The following is a 17,353-nucleotide window of genomic DNA, read 5'->3' as shown; positions in this document are numbered from 1 at the left end:
CCATAAAAGACGACTATGGATTGTCTGGTACAGACTCGATTATTTACAGACCGTCGCCATATAGCTGGAATATTGCTGTGTGCGGCGTAAAACTAAATTCACTCACTATAGCTGGGAAATTGTGAAAACGTGGAATCAGAAACGATGGTGTAACACTTAGCTATTATACCGCATGGCCACACTCACAATTTCCCAGCTGTATATTTCTGCTTCTGTACCACACAAGCACATACGCACACACACACACGTAAACGTACGTAGACAGACAAGTGGACAGCACGATAGACAAGAACAACGCCTCTAGACAGTACATCAGAAATACGTTAGGGTTAGCTGAAGCAACAATCACAGTTATGCAAACAATCGTCAACATGACGTCATCTACTATGACATCATAAGAAAACAGCACTTTATTCATTGGGATCCAGTATAAAGTTTAATAACTGTATTTTGGACTAGTACTTGACATTATTCCGGTAGATTCACAACCGAACACACTGTCGACATCATGTTATTGACCAGGTATATTTTATGTCCCCTTCTCTCAGTATGTGATGAAAAAAATGTACCACGTGATTTTTTTGCATTGTGGCCTTAGCAGTCTTCCAGTGTGCAAGTGAATGAGTGAGTTTGGTTGTCGCTTTTAGCAATATTTCAGCAATACCTCGACAATAGCAAAAAGGACTTCACACATCTGGAGAATCGAACCCGGGTCATCGGCGTGACGAGGCAGCGCTTTCACACCTACGCTTCCCCACCACCGCCTCTTAACTGTACTCCAAAGAAACACAACTTTTCATTACAGTGGGTCAGCAATATTTAGCAATATTCCAGCAATATCACGGCGGGGACACGACGAATGGGATTCATACAGTGTATCCAAATGGGAATTGACTTTTCATTAGAATCAGTGAACTATGATAGATGTCTTGAACAGTGTGAGTCTGTTACATAACTACAACACTCCGAGGCTCATTCTTAACATTCTGAACTGAACATGGTTTTTCCTCTTCATTTTAAAAACAAAAATATGTGTAGCCCTTACGTGACTCATAATTAAAGTTTTAAGCATCAAAATTATACACCGCTACATATATTCAGAGACTAAGCGTTCTCCAAATGTAATACTCTGTGAAGTCCATTGCTAAAAGCGGTGTGACAGCCACACGCGAAATCTGACAACATCACGACATCCAGTCCACATATTAACCGACTATTATAAACATCCTTTGTTGGAAAATCAGACATATACAACGAAATAATAATAGGTCTAAATATGATTTAAACATATGATTTTAAATAACAAAGTTAGAACTATTATTATCTCGTCATGTACCTCTGATATTCCAGCACAGTATGTTTATTTCCATTCTATCATAACCGCGTTATTTAAATTGGAAAGAACACATACTGTATTGGAAAATCAGAGGTATATAATGTATGTATATAATGGTATACAATCCAATATTTACTGAAATCATGTAGATGACGATTTATTTATTCATTTATTTATTCAGTCAGTCAGTCAGTCAGTCAATTGCTGAAACGTATCCGCCTAACTTTAATATAGCGTCATTAGGTCCACATTCAGTCCCAGACCGCTGTCAAATAGAGTTGAAGCGGTAAACATCAAAGCTAATGGAGAACAATGACAATGGAGATTTAAGCACAAACCGTGCAACACATGTTGATACACTGTAATTGCCCTCCCAGCCAACACGCGTAAGTTGTATCAACACAAAATGGTAAAACGAGGCAAAAACTGAAACCGGTTTGTGAAAAACAGTTTCAAAATAAATAATACCTGTTTCGCATTATAACTTCAAATGCAAAGTACTTATGTCAGCTGAAACAGTGAAAAGTCTATGTATGCAACAAGTAATAAAATGTCTCACACACTTCATGCGTATGGTCACTAAATATCATGTTTTCCCCGCCGATTGGTCTGTACAAGGAAATCCCTCTCACGTTATCCCTGGCAAACACGCATTCTACCACACCACAAAACAGCCAATCAGAGCTCAGTAACCTTGATCGTCTGATGGAGATCGAAGTCGATAAATCATGCATTACATGCAAACATCAAGGTTGAAAAGCTCGACTTATGTATTTCGCTGTTTGTATTCATAAGATTAGTGGCGTGTATTTAGGGTATAATGATATGATAAGTATCGTCTATAAATAGACGAGCACGTATGTGTATTTATCAGTTAGTTTTGCCTATTGTCATTGACCACGTTACCGGTGAGTCCATGTGGTGTTTGCACGCGAGTATCGTCAGTGTAAATAGAGACTTGATCATCAAATAACAGCGGTCATGTAAGTAGTGCATTCTTAATTTATTTCCTGTTCAAATTCAAAAACATTCACTGAATTTATGTGCAAAAATATTCTACTGACATTACTCGCCATGTTAAATATGGATGAAGACGGTTTGACATTGACTCGGGTTCGGAAAGACGAAAGTATTCTGTCGAAAAACATATGTCTGTTCTTATGTCGGTTTCGTGACGTTTCGGAAACTATATCTGTTACCACAAATTGGTTACCATAGAAATGAGGCGTTTGTGTTTGAAGTGTACAAGTAACTCAGTGGTCGTGAACAGCACGGCGTTATAATGAGGCGGTATCTCGAAGTGGAAGCTCGCAGGAAGAACTGATGGATTTCGGCTGTCAAGTTAGGTTATGCAAAACCATGGTGAAACCAGTTGTCGGGATCATTTTAGTTTCTATTGTTATTCAAAGCAGGTAATTTGGGCATCGTACTCGCGTGCAGTCTACGTTGCGGTTAAACGTACTTGTAGAGCGTTCAAGCCTGTTTCAGGTTTCACTCGAGAAACTAAAACCACCTGTTTCCCATGTGACGCCTAATCAATGCGCCTACATCGCGTTCAATTGCTCCTTATCTATGAATGGTCCAGTAATATGTTTGCGACAAATTGCCACATGGTCCCGAGGACATGAGGGCAATACGTGTTGAAATGGAAATCTGCAATGACAGAAAGTCAGTGAATGTCGCATGAAATATCCACAGGAATATTTTAAATCTTAATCGAGATTTTGCGCATGTGTGTTTGTGTGTGCGCGCGTGTGCGTGTGTGTAATTTTCGAATGGAGTTTGATGCTGCGAGTTTAATGTGACAAAGGGATAGATTTGTTTTATGTGATACCTTATGATCGATACATCGCAGCTGCAGCTGTATGTGATCAAGACGAACAATAAGCTGACGGTTTGCCTTTCGATATATAGTCGAAAATAGTCAAAAGTTGTAAAGCACAGAGGCTTGTGTACGTATACAATCCACTGATTGACAAACTCGACACTTTTTTTAGAGAGAGATTGTTTGGGTGAATATTTTCCGTTTAATGCTGTGGTAAGACAATGGATGAAAACAATTGCAACTCACTGTGGTCCGAACCCGTGAAGATCCGGGATAGAATATGTATTCAACAACCCATCCTTGCCACGAAAGGCGACTATGCTTGTCGTAAGGGGCGATGAAGGGGATCGGGTGGTCAGGTTCGCTGACTTGGTTGACACGTCATCAGTCCCCAGTTGCATGAATACTACTAGACGCTGCGTAATACCATACATTCATTCCTTGTGTTCACGGATGTTCAAAGATGCTGCAATTAGTTCTGCAGAGTTGTGTCCCTTTTGCGCCCCAGGAAGTTGTATAAGTGTAAATAGGACCTCGTCAGCCACATCTAGACTCTGAAATGAAAAATACAGTTCCAAAATAATATACATCAAGTATAATTAAAAAGAGCCCGGATATTTAAATTTTCTGACATTTGGTGATTCAGACTTGAATTGGCCTATCGGGTACATTTTTTCAGGGCCTGTTTGAAAGACAAGCCAGTCACATAATACATTTCGTGGATTCACCCACGTGATGAATGTGTGACAGATTCGTTACTTCGGGTTTTCCTCAGACATGAAAGTGACTCTCGGTGACAAAACTAGCATAATATTAAAACTGGCGGTAGGCCCAAATTACTCCCACTGTTCAAAAGGTAAGCTCGAAAATTCCTTCTTCAACAACGTCCCATGGAAGTTCCGCGACGACTAGGTAGGTCCCTGGGGTCGGTTTATGATGGGCGCCTTTTTTTCCTATGATCAACCATACATCGCCACCTCCTAGATTCCGCGTTAAAAGTATATTCTTTTAAAAGGTGTCCAGAAGGAATTGCAGGTAAATGCTTGAAAAAAAACCCAACAAAATATGATAAGGAATTTCAAACTTTAATTCTCAACTTCGAAGGTGAACTTCTCCACTGACTTGGGGAAACCAACTGCAAACCCAGTGCAGATGAGCTGCACGCGGATCATGCATCAAAGTGCTGAAATCCATGAGCAAATATTATGCATGTAAAAACGTTTTTGTTTAAAATTCGCCAATTTTCTCTGAGTTTCATTTTGGTTAACTCATGAAAATAACCTCTTTTGAACATTACACATTCGTTGCACAATAAATCGGTTCATGTGTAACAAGTACCTTTAAACAGTGTGGAATATTTTGCAAGTTCTGGTTTAAGACAGTTGTTTGAAGTAAGCGAATTCATTTTCACTAGTGTCTGAAGTTTTAGTGGGTAGTAATACTTGTATAAATTACATGTAAAGGTCACAGACTAAAATACTGGACAAAATATATTAGGGATATTGGTATTTTTATGATTTTATATTACATCAGTGTATCAGGGAATAAATAGATCATTATTTACAATTTCAAAAATTACATATATTCCTAACTGAATATATTTTTGTCCAATATGTGTCTTGCAATGAAATATTGTTGAAAGCTTGTAGGCAATATACACTCCCATAGGTGACGTCCGTCCGTCAACACTCTCCGCAGCTTGTGACAGGTGTTACGCGATGTTAGGAATAGGGGCTTCTGTGATAGTTTAAAAGGCTGCGGGTGAGTGACTTAAGTTCTACGCCGCTTTGAGCAATATTCCAGCAATATCACGGCGGGGAACACCAGAAATGGGCTTCACACATTGTACACATATATGGAATCGAACCCGTTTCGTCAGCGTGACGAGCGATCGCTTTAACCACTAGACTTCGTGGTCCTGTACGTCGCTAGCTTGCCAAGTCATTATTTCTTTGGGGTTTTTTTTTTCGTTTTTTCGTTCAACTCCACACTCAGCAATATTCCAGTTATATTACGGCTACCTATGAGTAATCGAGTCTGGATCAGGCAATCCAGTGATCAACTGAATGAGAATCGTAATGAGAATTGGTATTCTACGCAGTTGGGGTACAATGACAAGTCAGCGCGTCTTGCCACCCGATCCCGCCAGTTGCCTCTTAGGACAAGCATGGGCTACTGAAGATAAATTCTGGCCAGAATCGTCACGGGGTCTCCACGTCCTGTTTCACTTCAGCTAAAATTATTACGCGATAGCACGCGTCTTGTGAATAACAATACAGAACCCAGTCCATAATGCGTGACATACTAACCCAAGCGGTCAGTCAGGGGAAGTATACGAATGTCGTGTCTTTCAAGCCCCGTGGGTCGTTGCGACATTTCAGATTCTGCCTCCTCATGTCATTATAGTCTCCAATGGAGGAATAAAGAATAGTTTTATCGAGAAAAAAAATGAATAAACGGTACTGTTTTACAAAAAGAAATTGCCCCAGAACTCTGTAATGTTGCAATATATATATAGGATAATGTTTTTAATGAATTATCAAGTTTGTATTTTTCATCCAGTGAAAATCCAGTTTAAACTAAAACTAACGGGGTCGGATGGTCAGGCCAGCTGACTTGGTTAACACGTCGTTATAACTGTTGCGTTGATTGATACTCATGGTGTCGATCATTCTCGATTTTGTACAGACCACTGCCTTTTAATTTTACTGAATGCTGCGTTGAACAACAATCAAAACTAGAGAAAACATATCCTGTCCCAACACTTAGAACAATTCAATTCTGGGTCTAGACGCGGTTTGTTTTAGGTTAATGGTATCCTATGTATTCATCTAATGTAGTGTATGCTAGAATCTATCGGACGAAGTGAGTTTGGTGGGAGGTTATCCATGTTACTTTAAAATGATGCCTGTTTTCACATCCCAATCCAGCTTCGTGATCCCATCTGACCCGTGAAGGTCCCGGGGTGAAATAGGCCTTCAGCAACCCATGCTTGCCATAAAAGGCGACTATGCTTGTGGTAAGAGGCGATTAACGGGATCGGGTGGTCAGACTCGCTGACTTGGTTGACACATGTCATCGGTTCCCCATTGCGCAGATCGATGCTCTTGTTGTTGATCACTGGATTGTCTGGTCCAGACTCGATTATTTACAGACCGGCGCCATATAGCTGGAGTGAGTGAGTGAGTTAATATTTAACGTCACATCGGCAATATTGCAGCCATATCGTGACGAGAACGAATAATTATGAAAATACAAATGAATTAATAGCACATACATTGTAAAACCCTGTCGACGAAGGACAGTAAAACTAACTAGGATATCACAGAGTAGAATGTAAAACTAGTGAATAGACCTAAAACAATGTATGTATAGAGGACAGTACAATATAAAAATGAGCTATAGGTTGCCAACAACTGAAGGTAGATCACCATACCAGGGACCCATATAGCTGGAATATTTCTGAGTGTGGCGTAAAACTAAACTCACTCACTCACTGACGTGACCCCATCTAATTTAAATTTTAGAACTTGCGTCTGTTCTAAATTTACGACTGTCGTAAGTCGGTGTTAGATGTTAAAAATTACGCTGGCCGTTTGGGTTCGATCGAGCTGCGAAGAGTCCCAGTGTACATATCGGACATTTGCATGCATTAAAAGCTGCATATGAGGAGGATCAGCTAGATGACTCTCGCTCGATTTTTAACAGGTTGCTTTAAGGATTGCATTGGCGCCTAGTGGATAAAGCGTTCGCTCATTACGACAAAAGTCCTGTTCGATTACCCTCACAGCTACGATGTGTGAAGCCAATGGCTTTTACTGCTGGAATATTGCCTCAAATGACGGAAAACCACACTCACTCACAGACAACTTTTCTCATGTAGGCATTGTGCGTAATAATTTCCAAATTTTGTGGGCTAGTTATGCCTGAAAGTTTCTAGCCCCCTAAATAAGTCACTAGCCCAATATGTGAATGTAGAAAATAAACAGAATATTAAAAAGGTAAAATACCATTACAGTTTTGTTTTTTTTTTAATTTGCATGATTTGAAAGTGTATTACGACTTAGCAAGTCGTAGGTAGTGATACATATTTAATTTAATTTAATTCATATTTATATGAAAATTCACTAACCAATCTGGCAGTTAAGTGACTGTGGAGATTTTTCAGGCCCGATTGAATTTTTACTAGCCTCGGGTAAGCGGGCCATTGTTTATTTCGCACACTGCATGTAGGTAAACTATTGCCGTGATTGGCCCTGAAGAACTTTCACTCACTCCCCGAATTCCAACCAGGGGAGGTAATCCCAAGTGTAATGGATACCCAGTGTTGAAACACTGTACGAAACAGCGTTGTGTCAATGAATATTAATAAACTGAGTATATATGTCACGAGGGATTACCTCATGACAGTGCAGGGGTCAAAGTGTGTGGGTCATTTCAGCCCAAATATGGTGGACACCCAACTCTACTGATCCCGTCGTAAGAGGCGACTAACGGGATCGGTTGGTCGGGCTCGCTGACTTGGTTGACACATGTCATCGGTTCCCCATTGCGCAGATCGATGTTGTTGTTGATCACTGGATTGTCTGGTCCAGACTCGATTATTTACAGACCTCCAGCATATAGCTGGATATTGCTGAGTGCGGCGTAAAACTAAACTCACTCACTTACCCCTTGATAATGAATGTGCTGATCACAAACATTCCTTCATTAAGTGAATATATCATTAATATATAATATGTTGGTGTAGAATCGCGTTACAGGTTCCAATCCTGGAATAAGCAGAGCTCATGCAACGAAAGTCTCGAGGATTTTACTTTTTTAATATAACATTTCACCCATTTTTCTTTATAGTTTAACTTTACAAACGATCGATCTCACTATACAGCAACAGGTCGTATGTTTACGTAATTTTCATGTAGCGGTAGGGTAGCCTAGTGGTTTAAGCGTCCGCTCGTCACGCCAAAGACCCGGGCTCCATTCCCTTCACGGCTACAATATTTAATGTGTGAAGCCCATTTCTGGTGTCCTCCGCCGTGATATTGCTAACAGTGGCGTAAAACTAAGCTCACGGACTCGCCACCTGATTTTAATGAGATGTATGTCAGTATTCCCAGGAATGCGTCATAATTTGTCATAATGCGTATCATGCTGTGCTGGTTAAGTCTAGAAGATTGGTTGGTTGGTTGGTTGGTTGGTTGTTTAACGCATATGGCATTAAAATTACAGTTCATTACATTAGTGATTACATTTAGAACCCCAACAGTTCTAATTCAACCCGTGAAGATCCGTGGGTACAACTGGTCACCGGCAACCCATATTTGTATAGCTGAAATATTGCGACTAAAATCAAAAGAGCCCCCCCCCCCCCCCCCCCCCCACTCACCTGAATATGTGGTTGCTTTCGCATTTTCACTGCTAAAAATATATGTAACTGATTTTTCATCTAAGAGGACATATTTTTTTGCTTTTTTTTCAGGAAATTGGGTGAACCTAAGAAAGGAGACACTTCATGGTGGCAGATCCTACTTAACGTATTTCTTGTTACCTTGGTAACGGAAGAGAAAGCTGAAACGTCAGAAGACGGTGTTACCGATGCAAATGACGAGCACAGCGACCCACTTGGCAAGGTCCGGTTACCAAGGAAACTGCCGTCCATTGTAGAAATAAAGAGGAAGCTGCCTGTGTCCTGTTTTGATCCCAGAGTCTCCACATCATTGTATTACGCCGTCAAGGACGCTGTTTTCATCGCTACGCTATATGTCCTCGGAGAGCTGATGTGGAATTACCTTCCCTTAATTCCTTTTCTGGCCTTGACCCCTGTGTTTTGGTTCGCGCAGGGCACCCTTTTCACAGCAGTGTTTGTCGTCGGGCACGACTGCGGCCATGGGTCCTTCTCGCACCACCCTTTTCTCAACGACGTCGTTGGGACGGTGTTCCACACGTTCCTACTGGCGCCGTACTTTACTTGGAAGGTGTCACACAAGCACCATCATAAGAATACCGGCAACATAGACAAGGATGAAGTCTTCTATCCGGTCAGGAAATCGGACAGTAGGGGTGAAGTCGCTCTTCCTTGGTTTGGGCTTGGAGCAGGGTGGTATGGGTACCTGATTCGCGGCTACAAGCCACGCCAGGTTTGTCATATCAACCCCTTCCAACCCATCTTCTCCAAACACGTCACTGCATGCATCATCACTTTGGTTGCCATGGCGATATGGTGCTCGTGTCTGTATTCGTACGCCGTCGCGTTTGGATTTTGGAAGTTGTTTTACCACTACATAGTTCCCGATCTCGTCTTCGCCACATACATTGTCATCATTACCTTTCTCCATCACACCGAGGATGAGATCCCCTGGTACTCTGACCATCTGTGGAGCAACGTCCGGGGCCAACTTAGCTCCGTTGACCGACACTACGGACTCATTCACGACGTCATCCACAACATCGGGACACATCAGATCCACCACCTCTTCCCAAAAATCCCGCACTACCGTCTAGAAGAGGCCACACGTCACTTCCGGAAGGAGTTTCCAGATCTCGTGAAATCACGCGATGAACGCATTTTACTAGCTTTTGCCCGCATGTTCAAGAAGTATGTCAAGCAGAGCGTTATATCTGATGACACTGAAGTCCATCTATACAAGTAGATTTAGGAATTAGGAGTGAAAGAATTGTAATTCAGAAATGTGCTGTGCCTTATCATTCCAGTGGTGTTTGTTAGAATAATGATGTGTGATCAATGATGTTAACTCGTTTACTTGAAAGGCAACCCGTGAAGGTACGGGTTAAAATGTTGGTCGTCAGTAATCCATGCTTGTCGCAAAAATCCCTAACGGAATCGAGTGGTCAGGCTCGCTGACGTGGTTGACACGTCATCGTATCCCAGTTGCGGAGATTGATGCTCATGCTGTTAATCACTGGAGTGTCTCGTCTAGACTCGATTATTTACAGACCGCCGCCTTGTAGCTGAAATATTGCTGAGTGTGGCGTAAAATTACACTCACTCACTTAAAAGAGCTATGATGGTAAATTGCAGTAACAGCTCTTAGGGACCAACCTGTTGATATTCCGTTCAAGAGCAGAATAGGTGTTTTGTCAAATCATATTTTAGATATGGAATATGTAAAATTGAACTATACTACAGCAAAAGAGACGCAATATTCGATGAAGTGAAATCTCATAAAAGTAAGCTTTCGTGTAAATGTTTTCTATTTCAATGCTTGACAAAAGAACGGCGTTGCGTTTCTGTCGCTGTTCAGTATATACGATACGAGTACTTTGAATGCCCTGATGTCCCTTGGCACTGGTCCCCACAAAGTCGAGAATAAGTCCCAAATCACAAACACACAAATACCCTTTGTATCCAAGTCAGGTATTTTAACGGAGAAGTCATAATTAGTGCCAGTGTTGGCTAGAGACATTATATTTGATCATGTGATCTTTGTGCGACTTCGGCAGTGGGTAGCCTAGTGGTTAAAGCGTTCGCTGCCAATGCCGAATACCGGGTTCGATTCCTCACATAGATACTATGTGTGAAGCCCCATTCTCGTGTCCCCCGCCATAATATTGTTGGAATGTTGATGAAAGCTGTGCAAAACTAAAACTCACTCGGTTCGTGTGATGGTTTCTAGGTTATTTCTAGTGGGTTTCTAGTGGCTTTCCTGTATGCAGGATCATTTTGGTTGCAGTTGTAGCTGTTTCTTCTGTTGTTGCTGGATGGGTTCAAATGTTTTGGTTTCTCTCTATTTTTTGTATTGTTGTTGTTGACGTGGATAATTTTGGAGTTTATCCATGTTTAAAGATTTCAGAATGAATGAATCATGCCATTTGTTTTAAGTGATGAGTTTTGGGGAACGTGCTAGAAGTACCATAAGTTAATATGTGCCTTCAGTGACAGTGATTCCTGTTAGGGATCCTTGAAGGTCCCGTGGTAGAATAGGCCTTCAGCAACCTATGCTTGTGATGAAAGGCGACTATGTTTGTCGTAAGAGGCGTCTAACGGGATCGGGTGGTCAGACTAGCTGACTTGGTTGACACGTCATCTGTTCCCAATTGCGCAGATCGATGTTCATGCTGTTGAGTGCGGCGTAAAACTCAACTCACTCACTCTGAATTAACGATTCTGAACTCATACCTTGTACTGCTTGTCAAAAATCAGGTACACTTAAGATATATACTTACAGGGCGTAATGTTTTAATATTTCATATATCTTGCCTTAAAAAAGAAAAATGATGATTTGGGGATGTTTTCACATGTAGCCAATGGGGATGAATACAGTTGTTGAAGGTATGGAGAACACTGTGTATTATAGTGTATATATGTGTATAGTACATGTGTATATTTCAGAACCAAAGAAATTGTAACTGATCTTGACAGTTAGCCAGATCGCCATAACTGTTTAATTGGAAACGCTGTACCTGGTATTCGATATATATTATCTCAAATTTAGAGATCGATGCTCATGATGTCATTCACTGGATTGTCTGGTCCTGACCCGAATTTTCACAGACCGGTCACATTTAGCTTTAAGCTATTACAACAAAACAATGTGCACTTCTACTGTTGTTGAACAGCAAATCTTGCAATAGCCACCCCGCCATCCATGTCGTTGCTCATGCTGTTGATCACTGGATTGTCTGGTCCAGACTCGATTCATTATAGACCGCCGCCATATATCGGTGATTTTGCTGAGTGCGGCGTAAAGGTAAAGTCATAATACTGTAACCCTATTGTTACAACAACCTGGCGAATGTCTAGTCGAAATAATTGGCCTGCTGTCCAACTAACTCTGGATGAACAGATTTTGGTCCTTAGGTTTTCCGTAGTCATTGTCAATATTACTTTCATAGTAAATAATACACAGTTACTCCCATCATAACCTTGACCTTGAAGAACAGTCGGTCATTTTGACTTTTACCGGCTCTCACTAGGACTTCTATGTTTGGTGAATGCAAACTGACAATGTCGGTCTTGAGAAACGTATCATTGCACATGTATTTTAACGTATTTAGAAGTTGGAGAAGTAAGGAGGGATAACAGTGTATGAATAAACAACAACAACAACAACGTCTGTTCATCCATGTATTGTTTTCCTTCCTCCTGCAGTTTTAACTCTCATGCGATGTGTACAGATATTTTAGAATTTGTTTATGTCCAGTATATTTTTACTGTACTGCAGCAGATTTAGGCGTGTTTGAAAGTTCAGTTCATTTTAAATATGTCTTCAAAGTGCAATTGTTCTACACTTTTAGTGCTTAAGCCCGAACCTTTCGGTATTTGGTGATGTTTATATGGGAAAAGGCGCGGTTACCCTATCTCGTTATCCGGCTGCTTTGAATTTTTTAGGGGATACGAATCAGAAACGGATGACAAGGGTAAAACTGTTCAGAAATGTCTCCAATAGGTTTGATATAAAGCTGTGAATTTAGGTTCGAGTCCAATTTCTCCTGATTCTGTTCCTGGTTTTTTAACATGATTATACAGTAAACCGTTTTTGAATTTCATTACTTGGGTTTGGTCACCTTTTGGCTGTAATGTTCAGACGATTCGTGTGAGTATGGTTACAACATCAACCGTCGCATGACCACATTAGTCTCGGTAGTCCGACGCCTACCAGAGTCACGTGACATGTTTGGTTAGTTACATCCATCATCTTCATCACAATCATGCTAAAAACCGTTTTTGAATTTCATTACTTGGGTTTGGTCACCTTTTGGCATTAACGTTCAGACGACTCGTGTGAGTATGGTTACCGCATCTGCCCTCGCCTGACTATGCTTTAGTCTCGGAAATCCACACGCGCAGGAGACACCTGCCAGTGTCACGTGACGTGTTTGATCAGTTATATCTGTCATCATCATCACCACCACCATCATCATCTCCATGATCCGGGTTAGCACTGGCCCACAGTAACCCCTGCGTGTCGTAATTGGTGACTAATGGGCTCGGGTGGTCAGGCTTGGTTGACACATACCATCAGTTCCATGCACTTGCGTAGATTGATGCTAATGTCGTTCCATCGTTTGTTAACAGACAACTGCCTTATAACTGGAATATTGCTGAGTGTGGCGTAAAATTACACTCACCCACCCACTAGTATAGACGTGACGTGTCCGGACATGCATAACGGATAGTAATGAAAGTCAGGTCCTTCCATAGGTAATACGTTATCCCACTCTACACAATATTCGTTGGTCAGTGTGTCTACAAAAAGTATATTTTGGTCGCTCAGTGGTTCGTTCGCTCGTCACGCCGAACACCCGGGTTCGATTCCTCACATGGGTACAATGTGCTAAGCCCATTTCTGATGCCCCCCACCCGTTACGGTCAGGGATAGAAAAGGCCTTCAGTAACTACGGCTTGCGCTGAAAGATGACTGCTTGTCGTAAGAGACGACTAACGGGATCGTTGACACATGTAATCGGTTCCCAATTGCGCAGATCGATGCTCATACTTTTTATCACTGGATTGTCTGGTCCAGACTCGATTATTTACAGAGCGCCGCCATATAACTGGAATATAGCTAAAAGCGACAAAACTCACTCCTCCAGTGTCATTCATCTTGTTATGAATTCAGTGAGCAACTTGACACGACGATGACAGCGGGCACCTGCATCTGTCTCCTTCCTTCCTTCCTTCCGTCCTTCACTCCATCCTCCTGCGCCCACGCGCGATGACCCAACATGTCGATCGCTCCCGGTTATTTGTTGTTACGCCACATCTCTCATATCATCAGGATCATAAGTTAATAGCACTTCTCAAACCTGTTCAGGACCTTCCTGTTGTTTGTGACCTTTACTGTTTTTGAGTAGCACGTATACCCACATTCACTCGTGTAATCATATGTCATAAAACACAAGGGAGAATGAATGGGTTTTTTTCGATTTCACTAAATATATTTGAAGCCAAATGTTTCTGTGATATTGTTTGAATAGTTTTGGCTTTGAACTATATCCACAGTTATCAGCCAGCTATATGTCCGACATTCTATGCATTCATAGCTAGTCAGTAATGGTGTTATCCTATTTACCTACAGAAATAAACCTGACGAATATTCAAATTTACTTTTGTCGTGTTCTGAATTCCAAAGAGCTTTTTGGACGGCGTGTGTGGTTTGTCGTTAACACATAAGACCCGTGAAGATCTGGGATAGAACTGATCTTCAGTAAACCGTGCTTGTCGTAAGAGTCGACTGACTGGGGTCGGGTGGTCAGGCTCGCTGACTTGGCTGACACAAATCATCGGTTCCCAGTTGCGCAGATCGATGCTCATGCTGTTGATTACTGGATTGTCTGGTCCAGACTCGATTATTTACAGACCTCCACCATATAACTGGAATGGTGCTGAGTGTGGCGTAAAACTAAACTCACTCATTCACTTACTCATGTATAAACGGCGAAACGTTGCCGAACGTCTCATTCGATGATGGTTTCATATCTAACTTTCAGCTTAATTTGACAAACGACAAACGAAATATTAGACAGCGAAATCTAACATTCACAGATACCGGATGTGATGTCACAAACAATGGTCTGATATTGATCTTTCGTGATAGAATATTTACGGTAAACTTCGGATGTTCTTCGATTGTTAATCTGATTTACATTCAAATCTATTTAGCATGATCGGTCTTCATATCATCATACGAAAGAACATTTTCCTTTATTTACAACCTCCAAAACATGGGTTCATGTTATTAAACATTCTCGCCCATGGGCCAGCAAATGGGTAGCTGTTCGCCCTGGGCGAGCGAGTTTTCGAAAAAAATATTTTCATTTTTGCATCCTTAGCATATATATATAAATTAAATTAGAATTAAATCGTGACGTGTTATTTGTGATTTTAACAGTATACACTATGTCAGAACCTGTTTGACCTTGTATACCCCGGAGGTGGTACATGATCAACGCTCCACATACGAGTGTCTCAGAATATATTTTTCAAAACTTTGTTGATATAAGGAACATCACTTGAATTTAAACTGAATATGTAGACAGGTACAGATAATTATGAGTTGTTGACGATTCTTCTTCCAAAATACCCGACACATGAGCTATCACCTCCATAGTGTCTGTTATCACACAATGGATAGTGTTCTCGGCAGGATAAAGTCAACGGATATTTTCAGTATCCGTTGGGGTCATTTACGGATACAGAAGCAAATTGGACAGGTCGTATGCCATTTTTAGGGACTACTTTCACAGTGTAAACAAACATGGCGTCAAGGATCGGTGATCGTGTCCGGAGTGTCTGCCGTGGTTACGGTTCTGTCAGTCCTTGGATCCCAGAACATTCGCGCCTGGTTATGACAGATGGAGCAGATTATGAAGCGAAGATAGGAATCCATAGGCTTGTGAAGATACCAAAGACAGTTTCCCGACCGACTGTCAGTGTTAGCGAGAGGACGGCATAGGAATCCATAGGCTTGCGGAGATACCAAAGACAGTTTCCCGACCGACTGTCAGTGTTAGCGAGAGGACGGCATAGGAATCCATAGGCTTGCGGAGATACCAAAGACAGTTTCCCGACCGACTGTCAGTGTTAGCGAGAGGACGGCATAGGAATCCATAGGCTTGCGGAGATACCAAGGGCAGGTTCCCGACCGACTGTCAGTGTTAGCGAGAGGACGGCATAGGAATCCATAGGCTTGCGGAGATACCAAGGGCAGGTTCTCGACCGACTGTCAGTGTTAGCGAGAGGACGGCATAGGAATCCATAGGCTTGCGGAGATACCAAGGGCAGGTTATCGACCGACTGTCAGTGTTAGCGAGGACGGCATAGGAATCCATAGGCTTGCGGAGATACCAAAGACAGGTTCTCGACCGACTGTCAGTGTTAGAGAGAGGACGGCATAGGAATCCATAGGCTTGCGGAGATACCAAGGGCAGGTTCTCGACCGACTGTCAGTGTTAGAGAGAGGACGGCATAGGAATCCATAGGCTTGCGGAGATACCAAGGGCAGGTTCTCGACCGACTGTCAGTGTTAGAGAGGACGGCATAGGAATCCATAGGCTTGCGGAGATACCAAGGGCAGGTTCCCGACCGACTGTCAGTGTTAGCGAGAGGACGGCATAGGAATCCATAGGCTTGCGGAGATACCAGACAGTTTCCCGACTGACTGTCAGTGTTAGAGAGGACGGCATAGGAATCCATAGGCTTGCGGAGATACCAAGGGCAGGTTCCCGACCGACTGTCAGTGTTAGCGAGAGGACGGCATAGGAATCCATAGGCTTGCGGAGATACCAAAGACAGGTTCTCGACCGACTGTCAGTGTTAGAGAGAGGACGGCATAGGAATCCATAGGCTTGCGGAGATACCAAGGGCAGGTTCTCGACCGACTGTCAGTGTTAGAGAGAGGACGGCATAGGAATCCATAGGCTTGCGGAGATACCAAGGGCAGGTTCTCGACCGAGTGTCAGTGTTAGAGAGAGGACGGCATAGGAATCCATAGGCTTGCGGAGATACCAAGGGCAGGTTCCCGACCGACTGTCAGTGTTAGCGAGAGGACGGCATAGGAATCCATAGGCTTGCGGAGATACCAAGGGCAGGTTCTCGACCGACTGTCAGTGTTAGAGAGAGGACGGCATAGGAATCCATAGGCTTGCGGAGATACCAAGGGCAGGTTCTCGACCGACTGTCAGTGTTAGAGAGAGGACGGCATAGGAATCCATAGGCTTGCGGAGATACCAAGGGCAGGTTCTCGACCGACTGTCAGTGTTAGAGAGAGGACGGCATAGGAATCCATAGGCTTGCGGAGATACCAAGGGCAGGTTCCCGACCGACTGTCAGTGTTAGCGAGAGGACGGCATAGGAATCCATAGGCTTGCGGAGATACCAAGGGCAGGTTCTCGACCGACTGTCAGTGTTAGAGAGAGGACGGCATAGGAATCCATAGGCTTGCGGAGATACCAAGGGCAGGTTCTCGACCGACTGTCAGTGTTAGCAAGAGGACGGCATAGGAATCCATAGGCTTGCGGAGATACCAGACAGTTTCCCGACCGACTGTCAGTGTTAGCGAGAGGACGGCATAGGAATCCATAGGCTTGTGAAGATACCAAAGACAGTTTCCCGACCGACTGTCAGTGTTAGCAAGAGGACGGCATAGAAATCCATAGGCTTGCGGAGATACCAAGGGCAGGTTCTCGACCGACTGTCAGTGTTAGCGAGAGGACGGCATAGGAATCCATAG

The 17,353-nt window shown here is 42.7% G+C and overlaps 1 protein-coding gene across 1 annotated transcript; it reads left to right on the top strand.

Moving 5' to 3' along the window:
• The first annotated feature begins 2,242 nt into the window (after positions 1–2,242).
• Positions 2,243–13,998, top strand: LOC137281592 (sn-1 acyl-lipid omega-3 desaturase (ferredoxin)-like). Its single transcript, XM_067812924.1, has 2 exons — positions 2,243–2,319; positions 8,641–13,998. Coding segments are annotated over exons 1-2 (1,173 nt in total). The 5' UTR covers positions 2,243–2,317; the 3' UTR covers positions 9,812–13,998.
• The last annotated feature ends 3,355 nt before the right edge of the window (positions 13,999–17,353 follow it).

The sequence above is a fragment of the Haliotis asinina genome, chromosome 4 (genome assembly GCF_037392515.1).
Source record: "Haliotis asinina isolate JCU_RB_2024 chromosome 4, JCU_Hal_asi_v2, whole genome shotgun sequence".
NCBI classification, from domain to species: Eukaryota; Metazoa; Mollusca; class Gastropoda; order Lepetellida; family Haliotidae; genus Haliotis; species Haliotis asinina.
This window is presented reverse-complemented; position numbering and strand designations above follow the sequence as displayed.